The following is a 21,899-nucleotide window of genomic DNA, read 5'->3' as shown; positions in this document are numbered from 1 at the left end:
GCTGTTTTGTTAACACATAACTGAAACCTTGTTCTCACATATTTAGGCAATGCAAGCCCCATGACAATGTTTGTAGAAATCCTCATAAACCAGGATTTCACTTAAGAGGTAACAAATTGTACCCTTCATGTGAAGGAATCACACCATGGAGGCTCACCGCACAAGCACTCATTTGTCACGCACGCTCTGGAATAAATCCTTAGTACTGACCTTGAACATCTCCCCCCAGTCTTCCCCCATGCTCATTCACATCAGTAGCTCCACTGCCTCTCATCCTTTTACATGAATTTATTTCTATACAATATTCTAAAAACACCCCTTGGTTTGTACATAAGTTTTTTTCTTTTTTAAATTGCTTTATAACAACTGGTTTCCTGATTTTTTTTTAAATTTCCTTTTCTCTGAAATCTGCCATGATTAAAAAAAAAAAAAAAAAAGACAAAAAGAAATAAAAATGCCGTGGCCAGAGGACAGGGCGGAGGAAAAAAAAGACAAAAATAAAATAAACAAAGCATCAAATGTGAAAATTCTGAGATAATGCATTTATAAACACAGAAATGGTTACAACAAAGATGGCCGTGATGAGTGGGTATATATATATATTTATATATATATATTTATATATAAATCCGTGTCCGGCATCTGACCGTGGCACCTAGGGAGCTAAGTCCAGTCCTGGTGTTTGCCCTGAACTCTCCCTTCTCTGCCGCACCCCTTGTTTTGGGGTTTCACAGAGAACAAACCTCCCATAGCTCCTTGGGGGTTGGGTTGGGAGGCTGAGAGTATAGGACCTTGGCTGGCAGAGAAGGTGGACAGAGGCTCCAAGGAAAACCATAACCCACACTTCTAAACCATGCTGACCACCTTGGGAATCTCTGGCCCCTTGGGGACCACATGTCAGCCCTTGCCCCCTTACAAATAAAAGGAGGTCTAATCCCTACCCAAATCTTCTACCAGCAGTAGGCAGGAAGTGAATTGAGACCATGTAGAAGAATAAAATGGCTCTCGGGTTGGAGCACATTGGAAACCTCTGTTCTTTTGCAGGCAAGAATAGAACAGAAGGATGGTTGCATTTAGGGCTCCCTTTTTCTGTAATCTGGGAGGGCCAGCCTCTAGTCTTCTATCAGCCCAAACTCTGAGGATGTAGAGGCTAAGGATAGGGTAAGTGTCCACACTGGACAAGTTTCTATGAGGTCATAGCAAATCCTTCCCTTGAGCACCAACCCCCAATTTTAAAAGCTTTGCTTGGGAGGGGAGGCTGCTGGATGACACCATCAGCTCAGGATTCCTTTGCCAATCAGGAGGGCTGAGGTTCCTTTGAAGAGGAGTTGAGAAGGATGGTATCCATGCCTGAGGCCCAAGGAAATAGAGCCAAGGCTTGTCAAGGAAGAGGATTTTTACCACCAAGAGCCGGAGAAAGGAGAGACCAGAACTTCTTTCTCCTTTTCCCAGTGGGTGGCAGCACGGATCTCTAAGAGCTGGCCAGGTGCTCCACCTGGATGGTGCTGGTGGTGACAGTGAGGCAGATGTCCTTATGATGCTCCGCCGTCTTATAGGGGGTCAGGTCAAAGGAACACTGGGGTGGAGGGTTGGGGTTGCTGTCCCCACCCCCTCCACCCTGAGGGGCTGCCCCAGGAGACTGGAAGTGTGGTGGCTGCTGCTGCTGCTGCTGCTGCTGTTGCTGCTGCTGCTGCGATGCCTGGGAGGCCTGGGCCTGGGCCTGGGCCTGAGCCTGAGCCTGGGCCTGGGCCTGGGCCTGAGCCTGAGCCTGAGCCTGAGCTTGAGCCTGAGCCTGAGCTTGAGCTTGAGCTTGAGCTTGAGCTTGAGCCTGGGCCACTGCTGCCGCTGCTGCTGCTGCCTGCACTTGTTGCTGGAGATCAGGAGGGTTGTGTTTGCGCATATGTTTCATAAGGTATGTTTCCTGAGGGAGATGGTAAAAAGAAGTTGAGGGATGAAAGGGATGTAAGGAAAAGAGACTACTTGTAACTAGCGGCCTGGGTTCTAACTTGCTGTAAGGACAGCAATGTTATACAGCGATATTCTGGAGCCACGAGTAAGCACAACTCAAGTAGCACTTTCAATGCTCACTATTAGGTAGAAAGGAAAAGGGGACCTTTAGAAGTCACTGTGAATATTCAACAAAGGGATACGCTGCCATATTTCTCAAAGATCTCCGAATGGGACTTTACAATTTCTTCTGGAGTCTAATGGAAAACACCTAACTGCAATCTTGCTCCCCTCAAAATTTCAAGTGGCTTTATTTTGTGTTTAAGTAGAATGAAGAATCATGGTTTATCAATGTCTATAGGCTTAGGGACCATAAATTTCTCAGCTATGGGTCTAATTAATTTCTGAATCTTTACTGGTTCTGGTTAAATTGGAATTAGGGGGCAGGGTATTCACTGCAACAGATCTTTATCCAGAAAGATGGGGTAAAGTGGATTATAGTCTTACAGGACTACTAGATAGGAAAGAGTAGAAACCGAGCACTCACCGACGTATATGCCCGACTGCAGATAGTACAGGTATACACCTTGGCATGCTTCACCGTATGTGTAGATAGGTGCACCTCTAGTGAGGCTCCATCTGTGTATGCCCGATGACAGTTGTGGCACTTGAAGGGTTTATCTTTGTTGTGTTGCCGTCTGTGGGACTGAGAAAATTGGAAGAAACCAGGATAAGTGCATTGTACTCTGCCCACCTGCCCCCTTGACCTTTATGGAAAGCCCTGAGGTGTCAGGTTTCCCAGCTTCTCTCTCCACCTGAAGGCAACAGAAGTTGCTTCGAATAGAACTTTAGAAGCTAGAGGCTAAGGGAGGAAGTACACCTCACACAGCACATACCAAGATCCTGAAATTAGAACAACAGCTTATGGTCTCACCAGTCCAGTGTTTTTTTGTTTTTTTTGCTATCTCCAGGCAGACAGTATAGTCCAGCGACTCTTAAAGTAAGGCATGGGCATCTCTAGAGAAGACTAAGACCTTTTTAGGGGTCCCGTGAGGTCAAAACTCTTTTCAAATTAAGACAGTGTTTGCCATGGGTTTGAACTGCATGGGTTCACTTATACATGGATTTTCTTCTGCCTCTGCCACCTGAGACAGAGAGACCAACCCCTCCTCTTCCTCCTCAGCCTACTCAACGTGAAGACCTTTATGATAATCCTCTTCTATTTAATGAATAGTAAATATGTTTTCTCCTTATGATTTTCTTTTTTTTTTTTTTTTTTTGAGACAGAGTCTCACTCTGTTGTCCAGGCTAGAGTGAGTGCCATGGCGTCAGCCTAGCTCACAGCAACCTCAAACTTCTGGGCTCAAGCGATCCTACTGCCTCAGCCTCCCGAATGGCTGGGACTACAGGCATGTGCCACCATACCCAGCTAACCTTTTCTATATATTTTTAGTTGTCCAACTAATTTCTTTCTATTTTTTTAGGAGAGACAGGGTCTCGCTCTTGCTCAGGCTGGTCTTGAACTCCTGACTTAAAACAATCCGCCGGCCTTGGCCTCCCAGAGTGCTAGGATTATAGGCATGAGCCACTGCGCCCAGCCATGAATTTCTTAATTACATTTTCTTTTCTCTACCTTACTGTAAGAATATATAATACATATAACATACAAAAAAAGACAGTGTTTGCTTTTTTCACTCTCATCCTCTCATGACTGCACATGATATATGATAATGCAATAAACCATACGCAGCAATGAGAATCTACTCTTTTTCTGTTAAGCCAGACAGTAAAGATGCTTGCAAAAATGTAATACAATGACACTCTTCTCATTAAGTTTTTTCCGGAGAGTTTTACAATATGTAACTTATGTTAACATGCAATGGGTTTCTTATTGTTGTTTCTAAACAGATTACTAAATATTTTTCAGTTTCTCAGTTCTACAATATCTATGTAGATAGGTATTACCCATATAATGCAGTGGCATCATCACCATAGCTCACTTGCAACCTCAAACTCCTGGACTCAAGTGATTCTCCTGCCTCAGCTTCCTGTGTAGCTGGGACTATAGGCATGTGCCACCACGTGCAATTAATTTTTCTATTTTTGTAGAGATGGTATCTCGCTTTTGCTCAGGCTGGTCTTGAATTCCTGACCTCAAGCAAGCCTCAGGCAAGAATTTCTGCCTCAACCTCCCAAAGTGCTAGGATTACAGAGGTGAGCCACCATGCCAGGCCCCTTAATCATTTTTAAGAGTGTAGAGTCGTCCTGAAAAAGTCTGAGAATCACTATACTACTCAAATGGCACCTTGATCAAGTCTCAGACTCAAACTCTTATGGAGAGGGTGGAACATTTACCTGGAGATTGGAGAGTTGGGTGAAGGCTTTCTCACAGCCTGGGTGTGCACATTTGTATGGTCTATCACCAGTGTGGATTCTGCATGGGATTAGAAGAGAAGAAAGGGAAAGGATATCAGCAAGGCCACTTGGGGATTGGCTCCTTAACAAACTTCAAGGCCAATCCTGCCCTCCTAAGCAAGCACATCAGATGGGCCTCCAGGAGCCACCAGCCTTGGTTCCTCTCTGACATGGCTCAGGTTGTATTTGCCTTATATCTGGTCACCGCGTGCATCACTCAGCTCAAGCTAAGCCTCCTCTCTGCTGGGGAAGAAGGACTGAGGACTCAGCACCCAAGGGACAAGCAGTTCACAATTTAGCATACAAGCTAGCTCCTACAGTAATTATCCTATCAACATTCAAAAGTATAAAGTAGACACAATGGCAAAGAAAACGAAAAACATACTTCCTTCTTGGCCTCACCCTACAGCCAGAAACTATCCCTCAGCCTTGTGTATCACCTCCAGATTAAGTTACAGTATTACACAAAAGCAGAGTCACACTAATTGTGAGGAGTAGCAGTGATATTAATGGAAATGCACAGAAACTCCTAGGGGCTTTTTCCAGTCCAGTCCCCTAATAGCAAGAAATGCCTAGTACCAATTTGAACTCTTCCTGCAATACTACAGGGCCCTCTGCTAAGATGGGACAAGGACTTCAGGGTGCACTGACACCTGCTCCTCATCAGAGTTCAGAACCATCTCTGTGACTAGGTGGTTTTCTGGATCCCTGGTATAAAATGCTGAAAACATCACAGGACATGTCTCTTCTTTGTGAAGAAAGCCTCTTCTCAAAGCAAGATGTCTAATCACTTTATGGTGGGAACATTACATCCACAAGAAGCTGTGTGAGATGGCCTATGCCAGCATGTCTGAACTCTAGTCCGACTTCAGATACCACATGACGGAGATGATCACTCTTATAGTTGGCAGGTTCACTTCCTCCCAGTCACTCCAGATTCACAGGATGAATGGTGAGCATCCTTATGAAGTATGAGCATTTCATTTTGTTTGCTAGTTCTCTGAGAATATTTAGTATGTTTTGTTTTGTTCTCCATTCCTGGCATCTCTTGGTGTTGCTTGTTGCAGTGGGTGCAGGCGTTGCTTGTTGCAGTGGGTGTCATCAGGCTGGTGCCCAGCTAATGTCTGATTATATCTCTTGTTTGTAATTGGTGAGCTAAGAGCTAGAGGTATGGTCTTCTCTTATAAAATGCCTCTGCTTTGGCATCAAGGAGAAAATCTTGCAAGATGTTTGCATGGGTATCTTCAGGGAGGGAAATGAGGGAAAGAAAAGTTGTCTCTACTCCAAGTACATCTCTGCCTCCCATGGATCAGGGGATGTCACAGTCATTTTATCTCCCTGATGTAGCTCTTGCCTCAGAAAGGCTTTCTTAGCATCCACTTGTGTCTCCAATGTTGTTGCTTGGTCTTCTTTCTCTCAGACGCCAGCCATGTTCTCCTCCAGCCACGTCTCTCCCCCGCCCCCCGCATGCGGGTTGTTTTGTGTGTCCGGGGCGGGGGTGGGGAGGGCATGCCAGCGGGGCGGGGTCAGTAGCCCGCCACTCTCCCTTACCGTGTGTGCTGCTGGAGGTGGGAGAGCTGGCGGAAGGCCTTCTGGCAGTAGGAACAGTTGTAGGGCTTGGCCCCCGAGTGGATACGGAGGTGCTGGGCCAGGTAGGAGGTGTTGGCGAAGGTCTTGGAGCAGTGCGGGCACTTGTGGGGCTTGATGGTCTCCGTGTGCATCTTGGAGTGAATCCTGCCGGAGAGGAGAGGAGGGAAGGGGGGAGGAGGGAGCAGTTCGACACCAGGGGCTCAGCTCTCTGCTGGGTGAAATGATGTTGCTTGACGGATGAGAGAGCACCCCCTCCTCCCTCCTCCCAAACACACTCCAGCCTGGATAGGCTAATGAAGAGGATACCCAGATCTAGGTTGTTGTTGATCGTAAGTCGGTGGCTAGAATGGCAGTGAGATGATGAAGAGCTGCAACCCATGGCTCCTGGTGACCTGAGTCAGTCTCGTCAACCCTCTGCTTTTTCCTAAGGTTATGCACTCACCACAGATACCCTGCTTCCAAATAGTAATTTGAACAAAGACCAATATCGCCTGTTCCCCATGGACCTGAAGTTGAAAGCACACCTTGGATCTGAACTGAAGCATATAGTAAAAGCAGGGCCTGCTCTGCAGAAGATTTCCAAACACAGACACAGAGAGAAACCACAAGAATTGTTCCAGACTTTGGGATTGAAGACCACAGTTTTTGTGGCCCTCCCAAATTGCTAGGATATACAATTAATTTCCACATACAATAATAGCAGAGAATTGAGGCTATCAAAGGACAAAGGTGAAAGGGAAAAAACAATACATGTGGAGAGAAGAGTAGGTGCAAGCAACGTGGCCTTGGGGTTCACGGCCAGGTAGTGGGGTGAAACTGAGAGCAGCCTTACCGGGTGTGCTGCTGAAGGTGGGAGAGCTGGCGGAAGGATTTCTCACAGAAGTTACAACTGTAGGGCTTGGCCCCTGAGTGTATACGGATGTGCTGGGCCAGGTAGGAGCTGTTGGCGAAGGTCTTGGAACAATGTGGGCACTTGTGGGGCTTGGTCTCCGTGTGTGACTTGGAGTGGATCTGCATCTCCGACTTTGAGTAGAATGTCAGTGAGCACATCCGGCACCTGGGCCAAGTGAGGGCAGCGGTTAGAACCCTTCCCACCAAGAAGGCATGGCTGAACACGCTCCTGTACTTCTAAGAGAAGCCCACCCATCTGATCTCTCTCCTATTCCAACTTGAGAGTAGGAGCTCTATTTTATTCATCTTTATAGCCTAAACTTCTGCCACAATGCCTAGCACATTATAAATATTCAATAAATGTTTGCTGAGTGACTAGACTCCCTAAGTGTACAAACACAGGAATTCAACCAAGTAAGGAAGAAAAATTTTGTGGGCTCTGGGCAGATGTGATTTTCACTAGTCCAGGAATTATCAGTTAACTTCTGTTTTCCTTCTGCCTCTGACTTCATTTCAAACTGTCAAAGAACTCCTTTCCCTAATTTTCCCACATATAAAGTACATCCCTTGGCATGTCTCAAGCCCCAAAGATCAGTGGTCCCCAACCTTTTTGGCACCAGGGACAGGAAGACAATTTTTCCATGGACCGCTGGGGGGTAGGGGCAGGAGGTGGAGCCCAGGCAGTGATGGAAGCAATGGAGAGCAGCTGTAAATACAGATGAACCTTCACTGACAGTGAGGAACTGACTAGTTTCTCTCCTGTCTCCACAGATAATTTTCTTCCTCAGATTTTCCCCTACTACCTTTTTGTTTTTGTTTTTTATTAGCCAGTCAAACTTAGCAGTTGGGGGTTATACATTAGCTTTAGTGAGACTAATGTTAATAAGTTCTGATAACCCACCACCATGGGACCAACCCCTACTTCCTTTTTGGCAGTGATTCCCAGAGGGATGGGTGTGGGGAAGTACCAGAATTATTTGGAGGGGCTTTTCCAAACCATAATGTCTGGCCTCCACACCCCACCCCTGACTCCTTAGCAATCAAGTGAGAACCACTTTTGCAATGAGCCAAGGTAACTGTTGGCAGTGGGTAGTATCCCTCAAGTATTTTAGAGAAAAAGGTTTGCAAAACACCTTTCCACTCTCCTAGCACATGGAGCCAATGTCAGCATTCTGGGTTGACATCGATAGCATTTGAACGTACTTTCATCACCTGAGTTGGTAATGGAAATCCTTCCCGCTCTGACACTGTTCTACATATCAAAGAAGGAAGCCTCTGTGCAAGTTAAGCCACAGCTATTCAGACTTTATTGGGTAAAAGCTACCTGTATCTAAGCTGGAACCCTGCCATTTTCATAAACAACTCACCAGTGCACAATGTGAGCCAGTAGGAAGGGCAATGGGCTGGAAGGCAGGCTACTAGGGCAAGTCCCTCTTCTTTGGGTTCTCCCTAACTTATCTTTGTAAGAGGGGCTTAGGATGATGTGGGGTGATTGTTTCTGCACTTTTTTCATCTTGGGAGAATTTTTTAGAGAATAACTTGAGATAAAGACTAAAAAGAACACTGAGTTCCTGAGAGAACAATATCATTGTTAGTTGGGGTGTGGTCCCTATATTAATGCTTTTACTAAAATTCCAATCATTAACAATTTCCATTTCTCTAGTCACTTGGTAACTCCGAAGTTATCCATCCCTGGATGTTGTCTGAGACACCTAATCACTGCACAAGAGAAGGGAAGTTCTGTTTATAGTTAGCATAATCAAAAGGACATAGCCAATGGAGTCTGAACACCGGGCTCTACTCAGAGTTTGATTATAGGCTTGCTCATTAATCTAGACCTCAATTTTCTGGTCTGTAAAATGGAGAGATTAATTTTTGCCCCTAGAAAGGCCAGCAAACACCCAGGCCAGTCAAAGGTAAGCCAAGTGTTCACTAGTAGTAAAACTGTATTAATGTTAACAGCCTCAGTGCTAATGGATGAGGCTCATGCTACTAAATGTTTCACTAAGACTGAAGTTACAAACTGGACACATTGTCACTCTAAAGAAAAACTGTATTAAGTTGCAAACTAATCTCTTTTGATTGCTAAAATTTCTCAGATTGGTTGAACAACATGTTTATTTTAACACAAATAAAATCTCAGTTTGTGTGTTAGAGTGTTAAACACATAACTGTGCCCTTAACATGAAAGTTAATTATAAAAAAGGAAAATAACCCTCTTCATCAATGTTTCCAATTAGATAAGAATATACAAAATTTAAATCCATTGATAATGGGCTGGCAATAGAATGAGCTGTCTCAAAAGACAGTATAATAATGATAGGCCAGGTACAGTGGCCTATGCCTATAATCCCAGTACTTTGGGAAGCCAAGGCTGGAGGATCACTTGAGGCCAGGAGTTACAGATCAGCCTGGGCAACATAGGCTAGGAGTTAGAGACCAGCTTGGGCAATATAGCAAGACTCTAACACACAGAAAAAGATAGTATAATAATAATAACAGTTGCCATTTGTTATTGTGCCTGACAGTGCCAGGCTCTTAGTTAGGCACTTTAAACACATTTTTTCTACTTCTTGCAACAAACTGGCAAGTATTACCCCTGTTTTATAGAAAGGAACACAAAGGCTCAGACAGTAATTCGCCAAGGGGCAGTTACTCACTATAAACCCATGTGCTAACCTACTTTAAAATTCCTGACACTGGAGGTATTCAAGCAGAGGATGGACAATCACCTGCCAGGTGAAGGGACTGACCTAGGTGACCATTAAAGTACTTCCAACTTGAAAATCCTATGAAGCCAAATAAGAGTAAAAGTCCTCTAATGCAACATGTTGAGTGGTTGGAAATAAATTTAATTTAAGGGAATTGTGGCAGTGGGCAGTTAGTAGGGGATAGAAAAGTCAACACCCATATTACAGGTGCATTACTCCAGGGGGCACCACTCACATCCAACACAATGAGAATGGTACCCCTTGGAAGCGTGCAGTGCAATAGCCTCAATTACAATGACCACTTTGAATTATTGACCCATTTTTTTCCCTAAGATCTTGAAAACAATTTCAAATACTCTGATTTTTCCTAAAACATTTCCACAGGATAGGTGAGGGTATGACTGGTCATCCCATTTTATAGATGAGAACCAACAGTTAAGAGATAAGTTGATTTGCCCAGAGTAACAGAATCTAATTCCCCCAATACCCAGTTCAAATTCTATTGCCCACTGTAATGGATACTGTTGACCCCACACGCATCAAAATAGGGATTCACTGTGATTAAAAAGATTATTTTCGAACTTCAGAGTTCTGAGTTTCTGAAGAAATTCTGTTCACCTAGAATACAACTAGTCACCCTTAAATTTCAGAGTTCTCTTCAGTTACCTGGGTAAAGGGTCTTTCAAGAATTCCAAAACACTGAGGGTGTGCTAAGTCCTACCGAACTTTCTTCCAAATGTATATTCACATTTCTTTTAACATACACAGTTTGGGAAGTCCACAGATAAGCTTTAATGTGGGTCCAAAACACAAACAAGTACAGAAACTTGGCAGAATGAGAGGACCCTGACCCACCGGAAGGGCTCCATGGGGTGACGGAGGATACTCTTACTACTAGAGTAACAAATTTTATATAGATGTATCTCCATGTCACAATGATTTCACTTTAAACAAACATAAAAATCCAGATTTCCACAAAATCAACTTTAAAGGGATTTTCATTTTATGAAATGACATATAAAAGAATGTCTTTAAATGAATCAAACTTGTCAGATACCTTTATAATATGATATGATGTAAACATTTTCCAGGAACACTTTTATTGTATAAAGTGGGATACACCTGTAATAATAAAGCTCCAGTGAACTTTCAGATTATGAGCTGGAATTCTGCAGTGCTCAATACTTTCTGCATAGCAACACTTTCCTCATTTTCACTTCTAAAGAAGGATCTAAACACTTACGGCTACTCTCCCCAACAGAACTGTACAACACAAATACAAATAAATGCTAAATCATGACTATTTTTTATCTTTCTTTTCAAGTTCTCAACATTTCAAATCTTATCTGATATATACTCCCAACAAATGGGAGGCATAAACAGAATTCTCCCCATTTTACAGATGAGGAAACTGAGGCCCAGAGAGGGGAAAAGGACTTGCCCAGGGTCACACAGCAAGTTCGTGGTGGAGCCGGGAACTGAATCCATGAGCCCAAGGCTCTGTCCATTTCCTGTGCCGCAGTTCCCTTCGCTCCTAAAATGGGAACAACATTGCCCATCTCGGTACACTAAGGACAGACCCAGAATCCCAGCCATGCACATCTGCCCCTGTCTGCATCAATGCTGTAAGTGGTTATCCCATTCTGTATACTGGGACCAAACTCCCAAACCCACTAGGGCACTTGACAGCTTTCAAAGGGATTAAAAGATGTTCAACTCTCAAAGGGCAATAAGTTTATGTTAATTATTTTTGTATAGTATCACATGCAAATATGCACATAATGCTTTTTGGCAATGGGCAACTTAGAGGAACTGGAGGATCAAAATGACTTTCATGAATTAAAAAGTGAGCAGTCATTCTGTAAGCATATATTCCAAAGGGGGAGGTATCCTATTCCTCCCACCTTCTTATGTAGGCCCCTCCCATCATCCCAACCATGCAGGGTCAGGCAGGCTCAGTGCTCATATATGGCCCAAGAACTGGTGCATGGCACACAGGTTAGGTTAGGTGTTTACCAGAAAGGTTTCTTGGAAAAATAGGAATGGATAATGTAGAAAGTAAAAAGGAGCTGCAGACAGAGTCTCAAACCCAATCCAAAGCCTTATTACAAGAGAAAAACTCTACTCTGTCATGCAAAAATAAGTCAATGCTGATGACCCCCAAAATGAGCATTAAAAAAAAGGAAGGGGTGCAGTGGGTCTGCATCCCGAGGGAAGAGGCACTGGAGGAGTGCCAGCGGCGCCGCCTTGCTGCCCCACGACAGCTCACCTGACATGCAAGCGCCTCTGAGGTGGGAAGCTGTCAAGAGTATAGCGCCTGACCGGGGCAGGATACCAAGAGGGCAGGGGAGCTGAGAAAGCGATCCTCACCCCATCCTGCCCCTGGCTCTGAGTCTTACCTGTAGGTCTTGCTGTCTTTTTGATGGTCATCGTCATCCTCAGGGGAGAGGACATAAGGGTCATTCATCTCAGGCAGCCCTGACTCCAGCATCCGCTTCTTCTTTCGACCCCGCGGGGGTTTAGGAGCCACACTGCCACCTCCACCACCACCTCCGCCTCCTTCCTCTGTTAGGGTCGATGCTACCTTCTTAGAGAGGTCGGGGACCACCTGCAGGGCTTGTGAGCCAGGGGGAAGAGCTGAGACAATCATGGGAGCCGAAATGGGGAAGGTCTGAGCTGATGAGGCTGTGGTCACAAGAGAGCCTGAGGGGGACGTGATTACCAAACCTGGACCTAGGATTGGGAGAAAAAGGAGATGGTGTCATGTTGTTCAGTCCTGATCTTAATCCTATTTCATTTCATTCCGCGCCCCCAGATCATCTAATTAACCCCTCACCACCACCCCCCAACCCAGAGTATACAGGAAACCCCAAACCCTGTAAAAAAAAATAATGGTCTCCTAACCCTTGTCCCCACCCCCCTGGTAACAGTGAGATTTACCCCTTGATTGACTCCCTTCTCTTCTCCACCTCTGAGAACAGGAGACTCCTTGATTCAGAGAAGGAAAGAATGTCACCTCCTCAAAGGCAGGGACCGCATCTTCTACTTCTTTGTATCCCCCACAATGCCTAGCACATTGCTAGGCACACAGTAAGCACTTAATAAAAATCTGATTGAGTAATCAAAGACATATCCCACTCCCCATGTTCTTGGAGCCCTCCAGCCTGGGGTACTGATCATGGAAGATCAACACCTCAGATTGGAGAAGTGCAGAGTTGCTCACCAGCAGTCATCAGTCCTGTAGATGGCACAGGGACCACTGTGATATTCTGGGTGACGGAAGCCTGGCTGTGTGGGGTCAGCTGGTCTGATTTGGACTCTGTGTCCATACTGATGCCTGAGGGCAGGGACACTGAAGCAGGCACTGTCAGCAAGGTGGGGTAGTGAGGTGGCGCCAGCCCACAGCCCTTCTCTGGCAACAGCTGATCCTTCATCTTGTTGATGAACATTGTATTCTCAATCTAAAACAAAAGGAAACAGAAGTGGAGTGCCCTCTTCAGACTGAGAGAATCTAATTTTTTCAGTTCCTAAGCAATTTTCAGTATCTTTCTCTATGGAGATCAACTCTGGGTTTTCAGAGAGAAGCCAAGACAGAAACACTATATAATTCTCAGTGATAAGGGACCCAGTGAAACACCACGTGGTTTCTCTTGCTTCACTCTCCACAGTAATAGAACTTACTACTCAGTAATAGCACTTATTACTTGGAGTTGAGAAAATTAAATGAGGGACAGCAGAAAAGCAACACCACTTACTTGTCCTGAGACTGTGGGGATAGAAGGCCAGAAGTACGGGTTAGAATTGAAGTGAGATTCTTCCATTCTACCTGAAGAAAGAATGAAATCACATCACGCTCAGGAACAGATCTGAAAAAGCTTAGCAATGGAGAAGGCGAGTTGAGTTCTTCCTTGTCTCCTCTTTGGCACCTGGTCACATGGCTGGGAACTGGCAGGTGAGACCTTAGTGTAAAGCACATTAGCCCCCTTGGTCAAAGCCATATAGCCCTGTAGCCCTAGCCATGTAGCCTAGTCAACACAGGCTAGCCTACTCAATGCTTGTGAAAGAACTTATACGTACCGCATTTACCCACAGGATGTTTTCCATGCCACAATGAAAAAGAATTGGTATTACTTTCCTTTACTGACAAGAAGAGAAACTAAGGTCATGAGAGGGGAAGGCGTGTGTCCAAGGTCACACAAAGCACATCACTGACAGGCTTGAAAATAGCTAGGGTACCTATCACTGCTCCTCTTTTCCCTCATCCTTCAAATTCATCTTCCTTGAAAAAATTTCAAGAGTTCCGATCAACATGTCTACAGTTCCATGCAGCTTGAAATGGTTCTAGGCCAGAATACAAAACACCCAAAGTAATTTAAAAAATGAAATCAGCAGGAATCAAAATCAAGATTTTTTTTTTTTTTGAGTACCAGCTAATATCTGGGGACCATGCCCCACTGATCCCATCAAGGTCTAAGAACATCCATGGTGCTGAATGGGGGGTACCACACACACTGGGCTGAGCAGTGAGAACCAAGGAATTGCCAGTTTGAAAAAGAGTTCTGTCACATCTGTAATCCTAGCACTTTGGAAGGCTGAGGTGGACAGATCACTTGAGGCCAGGAGTTGGAGACCAGCCTGAGCAAGAGTGAGACCCCATCTCTAACAAAAAATAGAAAAATAAGCCAGGCATCATGGCTCACACCTGTAGCCCCAGCTACTCTGGAGGTTGAGGTAGTAGGATCACTAGAGCCCAGGAGTTTGAAGCTGCAGTGAGCTGTGATGACACCACTGCACTCCAGCTCAGGCGACAGAGCAAGATTGTGTTTCAATAAACAAATGAAAAAAGAGTTCTGGTACCTCCAGTTGTAGGCTAGATTTCCAAAGGGATTCAGAATAGGGACAATGACGGACCAGAACACGTACGGAGTACTAGACTCTTGCTTTGTATTCCTCAAACACTATGCTTCCAGGAGCTCCAGTTCTTCTCTGTATGTGGATAAACTTAAAACTTTGTGAAGAATGAATAAGAAGAAAAGTAATCTCTTAGAATCATGTTGCCATGACATGACATAGATGGGTACAGAGTGCAGGCATCCCACCACTGACTGACACACTCTGATCACTTCTCTTAGCAAGGTTTAACTGGCAGTATGTTGGTCAAGAGTAGCTTCCCAAAATCCTAAAGTAGGAAAGATCTGGCCCTGCAGAAGGCAAGTGAGGAGAAAGTATGAGACTGCTGCAACGGAGAAATGAGGAACAGCATGAAATAACATTATTACCATGCTGCTACTCTGAGACAAGAGCAATCAAGCTTCAGATGGGGAAGACCTGTGACACATAGCCAACTGAGACCCACTGAGGATATGCTGGAGACAGCTACCAGAGATAGGAAAAGCTAGACAGTAGGCTGGGCACAGAAACTGGGTTTCAGGTAGTAACTAAGGAAATTAGGAAAGACTTTCAACAAAGGAGCCAAAATTGAAAATTGCTCTAAACGTCTGTTCCTTATCCTTCTCTAGAAGGCTCATTAATTACACTTTTTGCTCTACTAAACATCACTCCCATTTTTTATAAAACCTATAAACGGAAGAACTAAATTTAAGCTTACTTTTTCTCAATAAGTAGCAAAAGAGTAGAATGCACCAAATCTGTGACTACAACAGCTTCACACAAATAAGGCTATTAAATGACCATGGATCAAGCACAGGCAAATTCTGTTCCCTGAGTTATAAAACAGTCAAAATAACCAGTGTCTGACTGAGGACCAAGCACAGGCAAATTCTGTTCTGTGAGTTCTAAAATATAATCAAACTAATCAGTCTCTGACATAGGTGCTAACTTGGTCCTTCCAGTCCTAGCTTTATAAAGTAGTCTCGTGTCATCCTCAGGCAACAGAATCAAGAAACAATCAGATCACAGTTTAAGGGGATCCAACCTTGCCAAGCTTTTGGGGAGGCAATGATCATATTTTCTTCATTTCTATCTTAAAACTAACACAGGACCCATCACCCAAAAAGCAATTACATATTTAATGAATTGACCAACAGTGGACTCTATACATATAGATTTTGAAAACCATACTAGAGACTCAAACCTTAACTCACAACCCTTATCTGTCTAAACTTCTAGCTGAGAGAAATGAAATAGATAAGAGTGGTGATGGACAGTGGGAATGAAGTAGAATATTAGGCAGAAAAGTAAAAGAAAGGAAGGTCTAATACATAATTTTCCCATAAAGAATTAAGGAAGTAAATGCATTATAGATGTGAAAACTTAGAAGGGAGGAACTGAGAGTCTGAAAATTAGAATGTTCTCATACAGGATTTCTGTGAAAAAGGTCCCTTCCTCCCCACAAAAAGATTACATCCATTCATATTGTCCTACAAGTGGCTCAGGTGAAGCAGAGTTTCTGAAGGTACTCCTATAAGTTTTTAAAAAGAGGGCATACAAAATGATGTGATGGGGCTGGGTGCAGTGGCTCATGCCTATAATCCCAGCACTTTGGGAGGCCAAGGTAGAAGGATCATTTGAGGCCGAGTTAAAGACCAGCCTAAGCAACATAGTGAGACCCCATCTCTACAAAAAATAGAAAAATTAGCAAATGTGTAGTGTGCGCTTGTAGTCCCAGCTACTCAGAAGACAGAGGGAGGATTGATTGAGCCCAGGAGTTTGAGATTGCAGTGAGCTATGATCACATCATTGCACTCTAGCCTGAGCAACAGAGCGAGACCTTGTCTTAAAAAAAAAAATGTGACAGACAATATCACCATCATCACCGTTAACATTTATTTAGTGTGACTATGTTCAAGGTAGTGTTCTAAGCACTTTGCAACTCTTATATCACTTACTCCCTGCAACAATTCTATGATAGGCACTATAACCCCTATTTTCAAATGAGAAAATTGGAGGCACAGAGTCAAATAGTAAATAGCGGAGCAGGGACCTGAACTCAGGCACCAAAGAGCGAATTAAGAAAAGAGCATCTACAAAGGACCAAAACTGAAGTACATACTCTCTGATGTTGTGGCTTGATCTAGAAATTAAAACTTAGAATAATTCCAGGAACGAACTACACATTTTTCAGGTAGTTCTCAATAAATGTTTTCAATATGAAGTTTTTGAAAACAGCAAAATGACATGCAGTTCAGGTCATATTCCGTTCTCATCCTGTGAAACCTCACGTGGCTACTAAGATAACTGATTTTAGAATGATGGAGTCTGAATAAAGAGGCCAGAATTTCCAAGGGAAAATAAATAAAAACCTCCTCCACTTACCTGGATACCCAGTCTATTGCTCTGCTTTGGTTCTTTTTTATTTTTTGAGACAGAGTCTCGCTTTGTTGCCCAGGCTAGAGTGAGTGCCCTGTCGTCGGCCTAGCTCACAGCAAACTCAATCTCCTGGGCTCAAGCAATCCTCTTGCCTCAGTCTCCGGAGTAGCTGAGACTACAGGCATGTGCCACCATGCCCAGCTAATTTTTCTATATATATCAGTTGGCCAACTAATTTCTTTCTACTTATAGTAGAGACAGGGTCTCACTCTTGCTCAGGCTGGTTTCAAACTCCTGACCTTGAGCAATCCGCCCGCCTGGACCTCCCAGAGTGCTAGGATTATAGGCGTGAGCCACTGCACCTGGCCCGCTTTGGTTCTTAAGAGAAGATGAAGGTCAGAACCACAGCTGGTCCTGGGTCAAGACAATATATGTGTCTTACAGGCTTCTGATAAATAGGTCAGCCCAAAAGGGGGCACATAGGGAGTGTTGCTTATCCAGCTATAAGGCAACATTTACCTCCAAAATGACACCTGAGAAATGCTATGCCACTGTTCTAATAATGACGCTGACTTTGTAAATGGCGCCCCCTGGAGTTGTGTAACAAGGTGCCCTGGTGCCAGATCACTCAAATACCTGTTTACTGTCCGTTCACCACTTCATCTTTCATGGAGGAAATTTCACCAAACCATCCCAACATCCAAGGAAGCACATATCAACATTCTGTTGACCTCGTAAAAGCCCATTACTATTATAGGGAAAACTCATCTCTACATAGAGAGTGCCAATTTTGATGATTATGACAATACATTTAAAAGAAAAGAAGAAGAAAAAAAAAGTTGGTTTCCCCTAGACTGGGAAGTGGAAGACTTCTATTATAGCCCTAAACAGCAGAAAACAAAAAACATAATAGATGGAGAGAAGGTAGGCAAATTGAAAATCTGGGTTCTAATTTCAAATTTACTACTGTAGCAAGTCTCAACTATTGTGTTAATAAGAGAGGTTTACTATAATTAAGTTGGACAGTATTTTTCTTTCAAGAGGTTCAAGGAACAACATATTCCTTCTCTAGTCTCAAAAGAAATCTCAGAAGCATCAAAGAGGTGAAGAGGAGAGACACTATTAAATAACAGCCTTGAAACACATAGGACTTGAACTCTTACACCAAAGCTTTGTCCATCTGACCACTTGCTTCCATAATGGTATTAACCAGCCAAGGATAAAAGTGTCATGGCCTGTAACAAACATGTTGTTTTGGCAGATACGGTGAAGACCACTACCTTTTAACCAGAACTTACTAATTATTTTTACTGTTGTTTTTCAAGTAAAGCATAATTTCCTTTCTCCAAGAAAAGAGCATTCCCTAACACAACCAACATTTAGAAAATCATGACATACTCATACCCATCAAGTTCAGTAGGTAGAGAATGGACCTAGTAATCAAGACTTGTGGATTCGAATTCTAGGTCCTACATCAGTGGAAGACTCTGAATAATTACTCTACTAGGTTTCTATTAATACTAGGATGTAGGATGGAGGAGGATGAATCCTTTATGGTAAGTTCATAAGGCATATGGTGATGGAGGCTGCACAAAAAAGAGAAAGAATAAGATGCTCAAAGTCTTTCTGAAAGGTAGAAAGCTAGAGAAATACTTCCTTGTGATGAGGACTATTAGTGACAATTAGTGAAAATTACATTAAGACCACATAATTACAAAGGGACTACCCAAAAGTAATAGATCTATAGCCTTCAGCTTAGTAATCTACAAGAAGCATCAACAAGAAAAATATGCAAAAAACAATCAACTTTCCACTACTGAAAGAACTTAGACACTCTACTGAGAGAAACAGTTCTAAAATGCACAAGTGCAGAAAGCTTGCAACATTAGCTAAAGACTTGAAATGAAGAAACACAAAGAAACATTTTTTTCTCAATAAGGAAACAAAATCTCTTTCTCTCAGGTTCTGAAGAAATTCAAGAAGGGCCATCCCAATAGGATTTCAGGCCCTCCTACTACTATCCATGAACTCTTCCAAGTTCAAAATAACTCAGAACAGGTTTACCTCAATTCTACTGAGAAAGACCATCATACTCTAAACAAATAGACCAAAAGGACCACTACTACCACGCAGCTGGCAATCTGGGCCAGCAACTTCTACTTTGGACATCACTTGACCATTGTCCCCTGTGGAAAAGACAATGTTGTGGTTCTTCCTTGCCCTGCCTGTTCTACTATAAATGATGGATTTGGAAAGAGTGAGGCAAAAAAAAAAAAAAAAAAAAAAAAAAAATTAAATAAATAAAGCTAGAGGAGAAGGAACATGTACCTAATATTTAATCATCAACTTGGCTTAGAAACCTATGGGGAATAAATACCATAAACCAACCTGGAATTGGTCCTTAAAAGATACCACTAAGGATCATAAGCTCTGAGCTCTGAACTGTTTTGGGTCCATACACTCTCATTTTCAGGCTACTTAAAATTCTATCACCATCAGGCCTTATATTGTGAATTCTTCCAGAACTACTTCAGCAACTACTCCATACAGTTTTATCCACTTTAACCCAAACTACTCATGAAGCAATTTCTTTTTCCTCCTGAAAACTTTACTCTGCCACACCAATTTCAAATAACTGTGTGTCAGGGATTCTCATCAAACACTCCACTGGAACATTAAGGATAGGAACCCCACTCTAACACTCTAAACTCAGCTCTGCTTGTTCCAAATACAGGAAAGCAATTCCATAAGCTATGCCATAAAAGCCATATTGGCAATTAGGGCCCATGTGTCCCCAAAGCAGAATAAATTTCTCTTTTGGATGCAATGCAACACTATTCAGTGGTTTCACTGGAGCATTTCACATGTCATTCCTGATGAGTGCTAGTGGGAATTGAAGGTGACAGGGTACAGTGCCAACTTTTTACAAATCAACTTCCTGAGTACCCTCAAGAGATAACAGGAAAATACTCATTTTTCTCCCACAGCAAACACCAATATTACAAATGCTATTACTTGAAGTACACTACACTGTCACAATGTCAAAGAAAACCCATTTGATTGTGACCCCTTCTCCCCCAAAACCAGAAAAGCCATTATCCCAAAATTGTCTTACCCTCTCTCTCTCTTCCTCCTGTCGTCTTATTCTTTCTCCTTTCCAGGGCTCCTGAACTTTCTGTAAACAAATTGTCTAGGTTACAGGAGCAGTAAGGGTGCAGCCACCAGACTGCTGTGGAGAGCCTCAGGAATTCTTTGACTGTCAGCAGTCACTCTGGAAGGCAGGCAGACCCCCAACCAACAATCCAAAGATGGAAGGATATAATAACAGGAGTCTAGTGCCACCCTCTATGTGGATATAAGGGAAATAAATCCACTTCCCAGAAACTAAGATGAACTCTATCACCAGCCTTTGGGTTCCACTCTTAGACACTGGTTCTTCTTCCTTCCCAGGCCACAGGTAACCAGGGGTCAGATAATAGAAGAGTTGGAAGAGAAAGAGGGTCTCTGCCCCTGAGGAGTGGCTTCAGAAGGCAAAGCTGAGGGCTGAGGGGGATGCACAAGCCATTGTGTCAGGCACAGTGCCAGTTCAGGCCCGGCTACTTCCTCTAGCCTCCCCCCTACTTCTTAGAGGACTTCACCCCCTGCCTACCTAAGGCCTTGTGCCAAGAAGTACCTCCCTCAGCCTGCACAGTGGTCTATCTATTGGAGACCCCTGTTGTCCCCCCAAAACCTTCGCTCCCGAGACCGCCCCTGGTAACCTTCTCCTGATGTCGCCCCCCACTCCTTCCTCAAAGACCCTTCCTTGGGACGTCCCTCCTTCCCCTCCAGGGAGCTGAACTCTGCCACCCACCAGCCAGGCACCCGCCCCCTAAACCCCCCCATTCCTCCCCATCGCCCGCTCCTCCACAACCACTTCCGGTTCCGGGACGGACACACACACAGTCACACCGCGGACCCCCCCCTCCCCGCCCCCCCCAAGGAAAAGGGGAGAGGGGAGGAGCAGGGAGCTTGGCGCGCGCCGGCTGCAGCGGCGCGAGACTCACCCGGCGGCGACGGCTGCGGCGGCGCCAGAGCCTGAGCCAGAGCGCGGGAGGGGCGGCGTTTGCTGGGAAAGGAGGGAGCCGAGTGGGGTGGGAGGACCAGGAGGGGACGAGGGAGGGGGGAGAGCGCAAGGCGGAGCGCGCGGGCACGCACTTCGGGCGCGAGGCGAACCCACACGCTCACACGCACGGAATGCGCGCGCGACACCCGCAGGGCGGGGGCGCGAGGCAGTGGGTGGCCCCCTCCCTCTCCCTCCCCTCCCCTAACACTCACCCGGAAGTGGTGCTGCAGCTCGTGCTCCGGAGAACCCCAATTCCTCCACGCCCCCTCCCTCCCTCCCTCCCTCCCCCCACAGGCTCAGAGGAGAGCTCTGCGGAGAGAAGGCGGGAGCGCCGGAAACGAAAAGGGGGGAGGGAGGGAAATAGCAGTGTGGGGGGGCGGCAATGGAGAAAGAGGGGAGCGCAAAGGCCGAGTCACTTCCGGAAGTAGCTAGAACACCTCCGGCGCTGCTAGCGCTCCAGCATATTCAGGGCAGAAGTTACGACAAGTAGGGGCGGAAGTAGCTTCTGCGCTGGGACATAGTGAAACCCTCTGTGGATGTGACGCCATAGCGGAAGTGAAGGCGGGTTCTGTTAAGGGCAAAAGCTGATCATTGAGAAGTGTAGCACCCGGCTTCCGGAAGGGACTTCTGGGGAGGGGGAGGGTGGAACCGCGACAAGTTCATGAATTATGCATTACGGTACGAGGGGAGTTGTGGATGGTTAAAAGACCAGGGTCTCGTTCCCTTCTCTCTGGGTGGAATAGGCTGATGTAGGAAGGTGGGCCGTTATTTTTTCTTACACTGTCAAGAATCTCCCAATGGTTTGAAAATGCATAAAAGGATAAGGATGGACCTCTTCCAGCCATCAAAATCCGACCCATCCTCCTTTCTGACCACACCCCTTACTCTAGCTTTGGTCTTGTTGCCCTTACCGACATCTCTATCCTCTTACTTGCTTTACTTTTGAATGTAGCACTCATCACTACCTGATATAT

General features: G+C 44.7%; 1 protein-coding gene across 16 annotated transcripts; it reads right to left on the bottom strand.

Moving 5' to 3' along the window:
* Positions 1–276: 276 nt before the first annotated feature.
* ZNF384 (zinc finger protein 384) lies at positions 277–21,352 on the bottom strand. 16 transcript variants are annotated; one of them, XM_012760479.2, is made up of 13 exons: positions 21,138–21,349; positions 20,867–20,928; positions 19,939–19,998; positions 13,310–13,380; positions 12,778–13,015; positions 12,495–12,542; positions 11,954–12,287; positions 10,996–11,088; positions 6,785–7,009; positions 5,914–6,096; positions 4,303–4,381; positions 2,495–2,653; positions 277–1,921 (listed from the first exon to the last, which is right to left on the bottom strand). In XM_012760479.2, the coding sequence occupies exons 4-13, from the start codon at positions 13,373–13,375 to the stop codon at positions 1,472–1,474; spliced, it is 1,875 nt and encodes a 624-aa protein (XP_012615933.2). In that variant the 5' UTR covers positions 13,376–13,380; positions 19,939–19,998; positions 20,867–20,928; positions 21,138–21,349; the 3' UTR covers positions 277–1,471. The 16 variants fall into 16 exon arrangements, with proteins under 16 accessions (XP_012615933.2, XP_012615935.2, XP_075863840.1 ...); XM_012760481.3 differs by lacking the exon at positions 20,867–20,928 and having other exon boundaries at positions 21,138–21,352; XM_076007725.1 differs by lacking the exon at positions 21,138–21,349 and having other exon boundaries at positions 20,867–21,089.
* Positions 21,353–21,899: the final 547 nt, after the last annotated feature.

Source organism: Microcebus murinus, chromosome 10, assembly GCF_040939455.1.
Source record: "Microcebus murinus isolate Inina chromosome 10, M.murinus_Inina_mat1.0, whole genome shotgun sequence".
NCBI classification, from domain to species: Eukaryota; Metazoa; Chordata; class Mammalia; order Primates; family Cheirogaleidae; genus Microcebus; species Microcebus murinus.
The sequence above is the reverse complement of the archived record's forward strand: the minus strand, read 5'-3'. Positions and strand labels throughout refer to the sequence as shown.